Source organism: Tyto alba, unplaced genomic scaffold, assembly GCF_018691265.1.
Source record: "Tyto alba isolate M040663 unplaced genomic scaffold, T.alba_DEE_v4.0 Super-Scaffold_10, whole genome shotgun sequence".
NCBI lineage: Eukaryota > Metazoa > Chordata > Aves > Strigiformes > Tytonidae > Tyto > Tyto alba.
In genome coordinates this window covers 27,497,660-27,512,718 of record NW_024881262.1, presented here as the reverse complement: position 1 = coordinate 27,512,718, position 15,059 = coordinate 27,497,660, and the positions used below count along the sequence as shown (strand labels likewise).

General features: G+C 36.7%; 1 protein-coding gene across 6 annotated transcripts in view; it reads right to left on the bottom strand.

The window, feature by feature from the left end:
- The window catches only part of ARMC8 (armadillo repeat containing 8), a 76,913-nt gene that overhangs the window by 23,730 nt on the left and 38,124 nt on the right, over positions 1-15,059 (bottom strand). For 4 of the 6 annotated variants that reach the window (XM_032992598.2, XM_032992601.2, XM_032992600.2 and 1 more), the window contains 6 exons: positions 12,759-12,851; positions 9,088-9,147; positions 7,819-7,899; positions 4,425-4,500; positions 4,244-4,334; positions 1,490-1,550 (listed from right to left, as the gene is read on the bottom strand). In XM_032992598.2, coding sequence (XP_032848489.2) covers positions 1,490-1,550; positions 4,244-4,334; positions 4,425-4,500; positions 7,819-7,899; positions 9,088-9,147; positions 12,759-12,851 — 462 coding nt within the window. The remainder of the gene's footprint in view (positions 1-1,489; positions 1,551-4,243; positions 4,335-4,424; positions 4,501-7,818; positions 7,900-9,087; positions 9,148-12,758; positions 12,852-15,059) is intronic. The other 2 variants (XM_032992599.2, XM_042797403.1) reach the window with 1 other exon arrangement.

The following is a 15,059-nucleotide window of genomic DNA, read 5'->3' as shown; positions in this document are numbered from 1 at the left end:
CCAACATATGGATTTTTCATCTGTCGTTACCTGGAATGATGGATACCAAAATCTCACTAACAAGAGCTGTACATATGCCAGACCCTGCTGCCACGGCTATTGAAATGAATGAATATGCTTTCTTATTGCAGTATCTTACACCCAACTTCCTCTTTCCCCAGCATTACCGAAAAGTAGGACTACGGGACAGCTCTCGACACTCTGGTGATAGTTTTCCAGTTTAAAATGTAAACTTGCAGGAGCCATCAGGCGTTTGTACCAGACCACAGACAGAAGATAATAATCAGTAGCCTCTGGTGGTATTTGTTGCTTTAAGCAGTACACACGGCTATCTGCAGTACCATGGGCTTGCAGCACGCTCTGTGGTCACGCATACACTTATTAGTTGTCTGTTCACGAGAGGATCTGACCACAACAGAGGGGCCTTCCCAGCCAAAGACAAAGAAATCCTGTAAAAAGTTACTGGATCTCAGATCACACACCATTAAATCCTGACAGTGACTGCTCTGCTGATTAGACACTTCACTTGCTAGACTTATTCCAAGAGCACATGTGGTCTCCTCAATCTCAGTACAGGGTCACATATGGGGAAAAAAATAGTTTTTGAGGCATTTAAACTGCATTTCCTCTGGTATGAAGAATGCTAAAAACCATACTAAAAGCTTTGGGGTCTGCCAGACTGCTACAGTAATTATCAAAGGAAGCAAACATGTTTTCTTATTGAAGTACTAAAGTAGTACACTTCAGTATCTCGTGGAGAAACAAGCAGTGTTAGTATTTTCTGATCTGTGGCTGATATGCTTGCTTATGAACAGCTTTTTTTTTTTTTTTTTTTTTTTTTTGACTAGCTATGGAAGTGTGACTATTAAGAAAGAGTTACATTCCTATGGTATTTAATGAATTTCCTTTACTGAATTTCCTTATGAAGTCACATGCAATATAAAAATCAAATCCAGTATTTCAACAGGACAGTTGCTTTTTTTTAATAACAAATTTTCCTTGTCAAAGTATGAAGCAGACAAACATACATAAACATTGTGAAACCTGAGAAATCATCTGCTCCATATATAGATTGTGCAAGTATTCTGACTACAGCCTTGTGAAATAAGTGATTGAAAGTCAAACCAGCACCTTGTTCATACAGAGACCAAGGCAGCAGTGTTGTTTCCATGTTACTTACAAATGGTTACTGACGTGTTTACAAACCTCAAAGGGATGTGTGTCAAACTCTGGGATATTTATTCCTGAATATTGATTTATTTAAAACTTATTTAAAAAAAGCCATGTCAATAAAAATGCTTAAAGACACAAAGGGGAACTATGAAACTCATTTTTTAAATTTAAAAAAAAAAAAAAAAAAATCAGAACTTGGTGCTCAGAAATCTTCCGTGTAACAGATCTTGTGCTACTTTTTATATAAAACAAATAAAACCAGGATAGCCCTAGATGAGAAAAACATTTTCAACACAAAACTGTTTAACCAGCTCACCTTAAGAACAATGCAAGAATCGTCTGTCCGTATTGCTCCAGCTCTGCACATAGAAGTAAGGCTGTAACAACATAATAAAACATGCATTTACCTATCATTGTTTTTTATGCATTTAAGTAAGACGTTGCAGAACAACCAACTGTACTAAGGGAATGTACTGCCCTTTTTTTCTACCATACATTTACATACATTTCTACTTACTAGACTTGGGCACACAAACAAACTACTAGAGGTGAACTTTTAAACAGCTTTCTGGTATAGGACATCTTGCTGGAGCACCGATCAACACATACACCACACACTTGTCTAAAAAGGTCTAACCATCAAACTCGATTGATCCACAAACCTCTTTTACCAATAAACACCCCCCACCCCCCCCCAAATTAACAATTTACATTAAGATAAAGGAGAAATATAAGTAGACTTGTCCTTTGCTGCACACAGCATGGGCAAGTACTTAATCAGGAGAGAATCAATATAGCGTTGGTAGTCTGACAGCTTAGTCAGAAACCATTCAAGCTTTGCATTAGCCTGTGAGATGCAGTATCACTGTGATGCTTAGCCACAGGCATGTCTTAACACTCCGCTGGAATAAGCACATTCTTGGTAATGATGAACTCAATTAGGTCTCTAACAGTGAACCAAACCAGCATTTGTTCTCTATTAGACAACAACTTAAACAGTGGATATGACAACCCCAAGGTCTCAAACTCCAGTGCTGACACATATCAGACAAATGCCTAAGTTGCTTTGTTAATTTACCTGTACACGTGCTCTAAGCTAGCAGAAATGCAAAGTAGCTCAACCACCAATAAAAGTGGTTTACATTTAAGTGGTTTGAAGTTTTTACCCATTCTGCTACAAGGAAGCGGAATGAAGCTGGGGGGCAAGTGCTCTGCATTCAGTGCAGGAACAGTCAAGTATTTTCTGTTTTAGCTTTTGAACTAAGACACTGTAACTGGCTTTTATTATGTTGAGGTGAAAGAAGTAAGCCACCTTCACTGAAATCCAGTTAAAACTACCCTGTTTCAACTCTCAATATATTATTTCTCAGAAGATGAAAGAGAAGACTTGACTTAGTATGGAGATCATTTTATAAACTTTTGCTGTCCAAGCCTTGTGGCTGACAGCAGGAAATACTCATTTTCACACCTGAACCAATCAGGAGAAAAGCACCAATCTTGCAGGTAACAAGACCCTATTTACTAAACTCTATTTGTCAGGCAAAGTAGCTCTATTTCAAACACGAAATAAGTTAAAGTATTCTTACTTCACGTAAAATAGGCTTGGCTTAGCTGGAAGCAATTCCAATAATTTTGGTAAAAAGGGTTATTGCTCCACATGTAGCTGCAAAGCACCAATACACCTTGGGAGCACCCATCCCAGAACAAGGACAGTCCAGAGCCAGAAGAATTCTTTTAACTCCAACCTGCCTTCATGACTTATCAACTGCTTATAACTCAAGATCAGATAGTTCACTCTATACATATGCTCTAAATTCTCAAAGTAACGCATAAATCAATCAGAACTGAGACTGACAAAATGCAGTTAACTTGCCTTCTTCACTAAGAGTTACCTAACAAAACCAGTAAAGCCAGATTGCATAGACCAATTGTGGTTGGGAGGGAGCGTGGGATGTCCCCTGACGGACCTCCCACTGGGAGTGGGATTACCTAAAACAACCTCCACACACATACACATCTTTATAACTGCTGTCATGAATGGGTTAAGTTGTCATAACCTGGCAACATTACCAAAGAGGCCATCCTACCCACCCCACTTGTTCCTCACCCAGAATCTCGAGACCTTGCACTGAAACCAGTGTCAGTGAAATTGTTGGGTGAACTGAACCAGAGAACTCACTGATCCAGGTCAAAAGTAAGCCATCAAAATCTAAAAGAATAATCAAACAATACATCAGTGACCAAAACTCTTATGTTTAACTTTAGTAACTGATAGTGATGGGTAATTATATCTCTTTAACCCCCTGAAGCAATTTATTCCATTATTATCAACACAACAAAAGGAAGAGGGTCTTAAAGGGAGTAAAATCCCAGCTTATGAAGTGAGTATAACCCTAGTGTTGCTGTTATGGAACTCGGTCACATTCTGTCACAGGGTAGAAAGTCACTATGAATTTGAATGCAGAGAAATGTGCCCACACCAGTAGGGAAAACTTGATTTGAACTGTAAAATTAATTAATAACATTATTTCTGCTGTATGAGCACACTAAGCTTAAAGAATAATTATTTTAATTAAAGGAGTTGGGAAGAGGAACTAGCTCTGCTCTCTAATCATCTTAATACATACAGCTCTCAACACACCACAGCCCCAGTCACCCAAGTCCATGGAACAGTGGTGCAACAAGGACATTAACTCGTACTACGTGATATTTCAGTATTATACTCTGTTAAGGACATGGGATTGACAAAGGCTATTCACAGCAAAACTTACCATAAAAATCCAAGCTATTTTTGAAAACTTCAGTTCAGCTTATGAAAATCCACGTCTGAATCGGTGTTTCTGACAAAACTGCTGCCCAGAAACATTTTCTCATGTTTTTGTACAGCAAAGAGTTAAAGTTACACTATGAAAATTATTAGGTGAGAACCACTTCTTCAAGGATTTAGATAAAGCAAATAATATCTATAATTATTCCTAAAATCTTGGATCACATATTACTTTGTAACAAGAAAAATTGAATGGTTAAAAAATATTAAACTGCATAATATTTAATTGCTGATGAAAATTACCATTTGGCTGACGTGAGCTGCATTTCAATAGGCTTGTCCCTTTGTAACATCTTCACAAAAATTTGCGGTAACAATTCTCCATCAACCGACACTGCAAGCAATGAAAGAGAACTCCAAGTAATTCTAATTCAGCCAGTCAATAAAATGAGTGTCAAATAAGGAAAAGCAGCATTGTACTTACCATTTACAAGAGTCATTGATACCTGTGGGTTTTCAAAGGCTAGAACTGAGAAGCATTTCAATGCCTGCATTCGAACCTGGGTAAAAACATAATATATACAAGGTATAAATGTAAATGCTAACTTAAAAGCAAAATTGGCTTACACTGCTACATAGGTTCACAGAAAATAATTCTGTATGATCAGCAAGAAATGTGGATAATGAATAAAAGGCAGATGGAAACATCCAACTTGCACCTTGACTCCTGTGATCTCCCTGTTGGAATTATGCCTCTGTAGGGTATGTTGTCAATTACTTGTGAAACAGACAAGCAAGAATAAAACTTGGGGACTAGACAGTCAGAAACTCCGGTCTTATTTGTGATGCTTCACAAACATACAAGCAACAACAAAAGAATGGAAGCATCAGAACAATGGTACTTTTTCTTTCCAGGATTCATAAGTACGTAAGAGAATGAGAAATATGTGCTGTTGAGATTTATATTTCAGAAGCCTTTCAAGATGCATTTAATAAAATGTCTAAAGAGAACCATCCAGTTCAAGTGATTCTAAACTTATCTTAAAAAAATATATATACCGTAAGTTTTACTAACATTACACAGCCTCAAGTATCACCTGTACAAAAAGGATTCACAAATTTCTTCACGCTGGATCCTCCTCCTCCAGTCCAAAACCATGTCTTGGATTAATTGAACAGTATGTCACGGTTACCTCCTCGCACTAGGCTATGAAATCTTTATAACCTCTTCTTTGACACAAGGAAGACCAATTATTATCATCTTTCCAGATGAAGAATCTAATTTAGTTCTGATATTAGCCTTCAACTTCATCTTCTACAGTTGCCTGTATTTAAATTGCATTCATGTCTCTCCGTGTTTCTGTTGCCACATTTTTAGTGTGAAAACAAAGCAAAAGGAACAAGATTCTGACCTAAAGAATCCTGTCACTGCAGAAAGACGTACTGCAAATTAGGTTTAGGCCTATTGCACCCTCCTCAACAAAAAGTCTTAGAAACATGGAAGTCAAACATGGTAGACAACAACAGCAAAGACAATCACACTTCTATGTATTACTTTTATAATATCTAATTACAGCCACATAAGATCCCTTCTCATCAGTAGTAGTGAAGTCTTAGGATGAACAGATAGTAGGCTATGTGGCTTCAGAACAAAAGCCTTGTTTGACAACACTTCCATTTACTTTGCAGACAATCTAATGAATACAATATATGCTTCAAAGCAGCAGGAAGCAGAGATGGTGTATCCAAAAAGTACTGAAAAAATTCAAAGCCACAGTTCAAGAGCTGTATTCCTGCCAGAAGCAAGTCAGGGGGGTGTAAAGGTTCTAATGAGAACAACTGAGGTCTAGCTGGAAATCAACTATTCTATATAATATTGCTCTGTTAAAGATACCGAAATTACTACGATGACTTCCTTGCTTGTAATGTCTACTTACGGGCAATTAGTTTAGTAGTTACGAGAGAAACCGGGAAGGAAAACACTTGGAAAAACATGTAAATATGGTCTTGAAACCACTGTCTGTAATGCTGCTGTAAAAGCTGTGGTCCCTTTGTGTTAGACATCTCACCAGTGGTGAAGTTGTGCATTTGTAACAATATAACACATGGGAAAGGCACTCATAGAATCAGCTGGCTATGGGACAATTCCAAAACTAAAAGGAAGAAATTTATGGAAAAAACAGGCAATTCTCCTAGTAGACCGAGACAAACTCTTCTCATGGGGACTGAAATCCCATTTGGGGGTTTCTGCTGTTTATTGGTGTGGTCTTACTGCCTAAATCACCTCAGATACCTTGCTGGCCTTTGATATAAGTATTGAAAACTAGGCAAAGTTGTTAAAAGCTCTCTTTTCCTGTCAAGTTCATATTAGGCTGAATATTAAGAAACTGGATAGAGAAATATGAGAACAAGATGGCTTGTCTTCTACAAAAACATACCGGTTACATTAGAAGTCTGAGAATGCCCAATTATTGCCGAACACTAAGAAAGCAGCTAAAACCACAGTGAAGCTGTTAATCCCAGAAGTATTAACAGAGGAAAGTGTATGAAGAGCCGTCAGTATGTACATCTGGAATTTAAAGGCCTAACCAACCTAGCAAAGGACAACATAGAAAATACTTTATACATCTCTCCAGTAAGGTAGGACTAAATATATATAATTTAATGCAATGCTACATGTGTCTTGTTGGTGAAAATCCAACTTGAAAACTTTATTTTGCTCCAATTTCTTTATTCTAAAGCAGCTCTTTGAAAAATTAGGGAAGTGTCCTGTCGTGGTTTAGGAAGGTTCAAAGCCACTAGGCGAGGTCCCAAGCCAAACATAGCCTGAAAAATTCACCTTAAGATACAGGGTGAAAAAGGTCAGCTGAAAGATACTTTATCAAGAATGTTCTGCAATAGGCAGGAGATCAAAATAGACAAGCACAATTATCTCATCCAATCTCAATCAACCAGCAAGCAGCCTACTTTCAATAAAATAAAAATGTCATGGAAACAAACTAGGTATTTTGCATTAGACATTGTAATAAAAATAACTAAAGATAAATTGAGATACTTTGAAGTGTTTCTTATTTTCAGAATTATGACATTCATACAAGAGGTGGGGCAAGGAGATGACAGATTGATATCTTTGTAAAAGTCCCTCAAAGTTCAACTGCTTAGAGATCATAGGATTGGCTTCAGACAGGTATCAAAACTATTTGCTTAGCGGACAACTATTAGCCCTCAAAAAAACAAACTACACCGAAGAGCCTCAGAAAGCATTTTATGCACACAAACATTTTAAGTAATCTACAGCAGACTCCTAAGGCTGTGCTCAGGATTTGGAATTTTGGCCTTAGACTGAAAAGAGCTAGCTGACCCTCCTTGCCACCAAGGTACAAATAGCATATGATGATTCTCCCCAGAGGTGGTACCTTCCAATAGCCCAGGACAGCCTGAGCCGAGACTGAGGAAATTCAATGAGCACAAAGCACAGGCAGCTGGTGGCCTCCACACATTCCATGTTCACGTTTTCACAGGTATGACTTCTGTTTAGGACAGCTCACATTTCCTTCCCTTCAGCTTTATTTCTTTTTCTCATATATTGTTCAACAGATTAGACCATTTTTATTGGGTTGCCAAGTGACTGTTCTCTTTTGGAACAATGGCAGCCAGCTCTGTTTTAATTAACTGTTCTAACTTTACAGAGCACTCCAAAACAACAGGTCTTGTTTTGATAGAAATCCATGTGACAAGTAAAACCAACTGTTACTCTAGAAGCATACATTATACCTGTTACTAGTTTTCGTTCATATACATAAACATAGTTTTTAAAATCTTCATTTGGAGTCCTTTTATAAATATATGTAAAACACGGAATAATTTTAATGTCTTACTTTGTAGGAGGTGGAGACTAATAGATGTGCGATATTCTGAACAGCTCCGTGGTTAAATAAGATTGTCTGGTGATCTGGACCCTTCAAAGGAAAACATAAAATATTATTTATTTTTTTAAAAGAAAATTTAAGAGTTTTCCACTATCTGCAACTTATCATTAAATATTAAAGGTAGATTTACTAACATTTACTTTATATTCAGCTGGCATATCATTTTTTTTTTTTTAATAAACAAATCCAACTCTTATTTTCATAGCATTTATCCTTTTCCTATAATCATTTCCACTCTTTTCTTCAATAGGCAATGAAGTAAGTTTTCATAAATGAAAAAGCATGGATAGAGTACTTATGCTTATATTCTTCATATTGGAAACAATCAAAAGCTCCTGATTTTCTCTACAAATCAAAGATCCCCAGTTACTAATGTCTTCTTCACTGGTAACAGTAAGCATTTTCAACAGTTCTAACTTCAGAAGAGAGGGAATCAACTCTGAAACTGTTTCCAGACAGAATGTGACAGTGCTTTGAGAAAAGATTCATATTTTCCTCCTACAGATTATTTTAGTTTCAAACATATTCAGCCATAAATCTAGTCAGCCATCATCCATTTATTGACTTCCAGATCTAAGTTGGAAACGGCTGATACATCAGTGTATTTCCAAGATTTAAAAAGCATTTGGAATTAAACACAAATACTGAATTTTGCAGTAGAAAGGTTTCAGAACTTCTGTACTATGACAAGGCTTGATGAGGTTGGAAGAAACAACATGAAATCTCAATGGGGCCTGCAACCCTCAGTAGTCTTGTGAAATCTGATGACTTACACACACCTCTTTAGAAGGAGATTCATCACGCTAGTCATCTTTGCATTAAGCATGGGCTATGCACAATTTAAATTCAGCTTTTAGAATGTCACAGCATTAATCATACCTCGATGCTTTTTCTTGACTAATCTGCAAGTGAAGAAAGCATCTTCACTCATTAATCTTTTGTTCAAACCCAGCTGAGTTTATGGCCACATCTATACACCCTAGTATGTATGAATAATGCTTTATTTTCACATTTGAGATACAGCTGGTATCAGACTCCTCTTATATTCAAAAGAACATTTTTATAACATCCCTTACCTCTACGAAAGCAAGCATAATATTACTTTAAGATGTAACATATCTGGTGCTTTAAGAGATGCTTCAGCTGCTACTGCCACCAAGAGCTTTCTACCAAAAAATGCAATTAAAACAGCATGGTTGAAGTAGGAAAACAACTTACATTGGCACACAGAAGTGGCTGAGGCAATGATTTAAAGCCGCAGCTATGCCAGTGTTGAAGCTGAAGAACAGATATTAAAATATGTGAAAAAAATGAATGAAATTAAAGTAAAAGAAATCATATTGACCTAGATAGTTTTAATAATTCACAAGTATTAGTGATTTTCTGATGAGATGCAGGTGGTAAATTCTATGCAAACATGACAAATGCATGTACAGAGGTGACACTTGGGTGTATTCTTAGTTGCATAACTAGAGGGACAAGAAAATATCTAATCTGTAGACACTGTGTTTGCACATACGAATCCAGCTTTTTTACGGCACAATCAGGTTAAGCACTAACCCATAAATAGGGACAGCTTCAAATACAAAAGTGAAAACTTGAGAATATAATCTAACATTTCCAAGCAGCTCAGGCACCAATTTAATAGCAAGGCCTTCTGCTTTTGTTTCTCTTTGGGCATAGCGACGGAGTTCCAGGGGCCAGTCCTATCACAGTGATCTTTTTCTCCCAATATGATTGAGTGACATAATATTTCAGGAATAGAAATCACACTTCTCGCATGATTTTCCATCATAAAATGACAATTTTCAAGAAAACAGTAGGATAGAACAATGTAACAATTCATTCCATAACACAGTTTTAAAAGCAGGTACCTAAATGCAAATGTACCTTGGTTCAAGGATCCAGCACCAGGCCTAAGGTCACATAAGAAAACATTCTCAGAACAGGCTTGGGAGGAAGCTGCCTTAATTACAGGCTTTATCCTGGATCTTTCCCAGGCACAAGATTTTAATTTTCAGCTGGTGGTGAAATTATTACTTATGCAGAGATGTCACCACATATAAATATAAGTTCCAGAATTATCTTTTCAAATTATTCATAGAACCATGTGTTTCCAAATGCATACTTTATCTTTTTAATTTCACCGTTAAAACAGTAAAGCCTACCCACTCACATCACTCTCCCTGGAAACAAATCAACTGCGATAGAGAGAATCTTAATAAGTAAATTTTGACTTGCATTTTAGCATACCATGTATATCAACCTGATTCCAGTTTACTTATTTGCTTATATGTCGATAGAATCCTGGCTCCATATGTTAAAAACTGCATCTGCTCTCCCTGTAAATCAACACTTTCCCTTGCTTAGGATGGCTCTTCTCCAGGGTCAATGTTTTCCATCAGTTAATTTTAACTCTAAAAATGCAGTGAGAAGCAGTAAAAGTATGCAGTAAAAGCAGAAAAGAGCAGAAATATGCTAGGAAACTGAACTAAGGATTTCCTAGCTCAAGAGAATAGGTCTGAGCTTTTCCAGGGAAATTTGAGCAGGCAAAAAGGAAAGAAACCTGAGAAGCCCAACCAAACAAGGCTCTGGCAAGGAAGACAAAAAAAATGGATGAACAAGATCTAGACAGAGAACAGTATGCTGGAACAAGGAGAGTAAGAACTATGATACATCACTAGTAGTTTAATGAATAAATCTACTAAGATGAGGAAAAAGAGAAATACAAGCATCAGTAACTCTTATAACATATGGTAAGCCTTACCTAAACATGAAAGTTTATAGTAACTTATTTCTTCAGGAAAAAATCAGAAAGGCTCTCTCACTCATGGCCCTTTGGGGGGAAGATGGACTCTTCATTAAAAATGTAGTGAATACTGAAACTTTCAGTATTTTTTTTTTTTTTAAATTATAAGAACATACTTTGCCTGTCCATATAAATTGGAAAATCCCCTGAAAATTCTGCTTCACTGTTTTAGATGTACTTTGTTATTGCTGAAAATACAGCAATTGACCTAGATATTCAAACCTGAAACCCAAGAACTAAACAAAGAAGGGGGCATTTTAGATTTTTGCTCATTTGCCTGGTCAAGAGAGAAATGACGACTTGATCAATTTAACATTTATGATGATCTGTTTACTCAAGCTCAAATGTTTTTCTTTGTTATGCAGCTAACGTTTGTTCTGTAAATGCAACTATTTTCTAATACTCACACCCACCACTCTGTTTTTCTTGTGCATTCATGTTTTTATCTGTTTACACGATCAACTTTTTCTTTCCAAAACCCTGGATTTTTCAAAACACATTTTACAGTGAAAGTTCAGGAGAGATCTGGGGGGGTGGAGGAGGCATTCAAAACAGTATAGTGAGTTCATAAGACCTTCCCTTACTCTACCTTTGTTAAGTGACTGGGCATTTTCTTTGTTAACAATATATTTGATATGGAAGTCAGAGTTAGTGGAGCTACAATGAAGTAACTCATTTGGAGAAAGATGACAATAACTGTTTTTGTTGGATTAATTACATGAAGTTACTCAGCAGTTCTCACACAGCCAACAGGGTTTATATTGCTACAGAACTAACCCCGATTGTATGAACTGATTTCTATATAACCTTATAATCAGTCCTTTGTATTTTTCTTGTAAGCCAGCATGGCCCAATTTTTCACCTGTTCAAGCTACTTGGCCTATTAAGGAGACTTTCAAGGGCCACATAAACATGACATGCCTCACTGGTGCATTTTTCTTCTTAAAATACCGAATTATTTTTCCAGTATCAGCAATAGATCTGAACTTCACAGTCCCATGTAGCATTTTGACTTAATATTTTCTCTAAGCAATTCTATAAATATTAGCAGTTGAGTTATATTTTTATATCACATTAACGCTACAATTTTCAGTCTTCAGTTTCACTTAACAGAATAAAAGCTATTGGATAAACATACGTAACAGTCAAGGTAAAGAAAAATACATTTTTAGTAAAGGAATAATTCAGAGTTCCAGAAGACTCATTGTATGTGGTAAGGTAGGAAGATAGTTTTCAAGGTAAATACTTAAAAAAATCAAAAATTTTGGAACTTTTTCATTTGCTAGTCTGGGAGATAAACACGATTTATGACCTTTTAAACTGTTTCTAAAAGGGAAAGATGCTGTTCAATTCTGATTTCCTACACCAAATTGATAGTGACTGTATAACCCATTGGTACAGTAACTACCCCAAAAATGCAACAATAATACAAAAACCAGCGGTGTGTGGAAACCTGGAGGGGGGGGAGGGAAAGACAAACACCCCTCTGTGTTTGGAGTGGGGTTACTGCTGTTTCTAAATTAGTTTTCCTATATCAAGAGAACTGCATTATATGGCAGGAATTAACATGTTTCTGTATAAACTCGTAGCTGGTAGAGTTCAACTCAGAAGAGCATTTTTGTTTCTTTCGTCCTACAGTACCTCTGAGAAAACACTCTCTGTGTTTAAAACAGCTGCCTTGGAAGCAGATGAAAGACTTCTGCAAAGAGATGCTCACACTGTCTTGAGAGTTCCAGAGAAAAAAAAATGAGCCTTCCAAAATTTAAATTTATAATAATATTGATATTTATACATAATTGAATAATTTATATTGGTATTTGTCTAGACTGTTGACTTTGTTTAGGAGCCAAAGGTGTAAATATATATAAATGCACATCCAATAAAAAAGCACTTATTTGCACATTTTGTTTTACTGTAGAGAAACGTATCAACCCCAATAAATCTGAGAGCAAATCCACAGCAGTAACAGTTCAGTCATTATTGTCCTAATGTTCCTGCCACAAAAGGCAGTATCATTTTACACATTTTCTTTTACGCCAGAAACACAAGTTGCATAAAGAACATGTATTCTCTTTCTTACTTTGCAGCAATGTGAGAAGATCTGACATATGTATTCTTGTGTATATCGAGACCTACTGAGCAGTGCCATGAGGTGGGAGATAACTGTAGCATCCTGGAAACAAGTCAGAAAAGAGTATTAATACTGTATTTCAGCATAGTTTCTTCAGTCTGTCACTTAAAGAGTACGCCTGTTTCTGCATTCAGTGTTCTCCCTTCCACTGAAACTTGTATCAACACAGGACAAGGCCATTAAAGTAGCACTGGAGAGACTTCAAGGCACAGTTCTGAAATGAATCCTCATGGAAAAAATAAAAGGTCAACGCAAGTTAGGTATAAAACTTCTGGGATTTGTCTCCAGATTCTCTACTTTGTGAGAAAACAATAAAAGAATAGGGAAAAAAAAAACAAAACAAAAAAAAAAACCAAAAAAAAAACAAAACAGAAAAACAACATACTGACTGCAAGCAGGGTCACTGAAAGCAATTAGTCCAGGAGTTGTCTTACTATTTTCTTACTACAAGTGTGATTTACTTACCTTTTCATTTCAGCTCCAAGTAGAAAATAGCAGGGAGGGGAACAAAGTGCCAGACTGAACAATATAGAGTCTACCTTGAATTCTGTGACACTCACTTTCTAACAGATTAATGTGGGGTAATAATTTCTTTTGTCAAACATACATTATAGACATTATTAGTATGCATGACACCAATGACAGAGAATTCCAAATAAATCGGCAAAAGAAAATCATTACACTGAAATTCCCTTATGAAAACACACATCCAGTTACTTACGCTCGGTGGCAAATCACAAAAATACAGCAGTTTAAAACTTTCAGTTCCTTTTACCAATATTTTTAATGGCAGGAACTGCAGGGACACAAAAAGAAACAGTGGCCATTTTACTTTGGAAAGGTAGTGAACTAAACTACTTCCATGAAATAAGGGTGCTGAACAGATTAGATGAAACACTGAATGAGTCTTCCTTTCCAAAGAACTTATGCTATAATGACTATCCGAAAGCAAGTGAGACTCTTTGTTTTACCTGCATGAGAATGCTGAATTGAAACCCTCTGACAAGGGCGACAAGGTTTAAAAACAGAGCAAAATCTTCATGCTCCCCAGCTACTTTTACAGTAATGCAAGTAGCACCAGCCTGACTGTTTTAATGACTACAGCTTCAGAGATACACAGCTGTTTATGTAAAGTTTTATTTCCCAATTACTTGGGAAGTTTCTGATCACACTTTTTTGTATTAGCAAAATAAATGTGTAAGTCTCTCCTATTTGTACACATATTTGAGATTAGGCAAAGCTTTGCAGTATTTTTTAATTTGTAATATATTTTATATATATATACACACACACACACAGACACACGCTAGCAGACTTATTTTAGAAAGCTTTGCTGCCAACAATCCAGCCTTCTTATTCTTAACAGAAAACAATAGGGCAACAGAGCCACGAAACACACCAAGAATAAAACCAACTTGTTTCTACTAGCTTGTTTCTCAATAACTGGAAAGGATTAATGTGCAACAGCCTCATTTGCCATTTCAGCACCCTATAGAGAGGAAGTTACTACAAACTGGAATTCTTTCAGGTACATCAGCCATATATCCATGCTTTTTGCACGCTTCCATGCATAGGAAAATCAAGGGACAAACTACTCTAATCAGTATTCTTAGGGTCTGGTCAACAGTAGCTCCATCTGATCTTCTGCCTTTACACATGGCATATATACAAACATGTCTTTTTTTTTTTTGCAAACTTGGAACCCAAAAGCCTGCAAGGAACTGGTTTGGTTGCAGCACAGTAGCAAACATTAAATCCACAAGTATGTTGTAATTGTGCTGATGATCATAACCACAACGAACTGCCTCTTGACTCTCCCTGACAGAGGTAAGCCTGCAGTGGTGTGTAAACTAGGTGGGCATTGAGATTTGGGCATATGCCAATCAGAGCAGCAAATTTCCATGACAAACCAAACAGAAGCAGCTAACAGGCCAACCTTGTTCTGAAGAAAAGCACGTTACAATCTTAAAAAGTCATAGCAGGTCCCTAACACTTAGAAGTGTCTCCTCCTTTGAGTTAGAGCAAAACAAACTGACAATATACCCAGGATTCCACTGTGGTTTAACACATTTGACCCATTAACACAGGTTCCTGTCATTTTCTGTGGCTTGATATCTTCAGCTGCCTAAGATTTACATTAGTGTTCAAAACAACATACATACATGCTAAGAGGCTTATCAGTGATAAAGCGCGCCTTAGACAAAACAATCAAGAAGCCATTAGGGTTAATGAATCCTTGCAAACAACAGA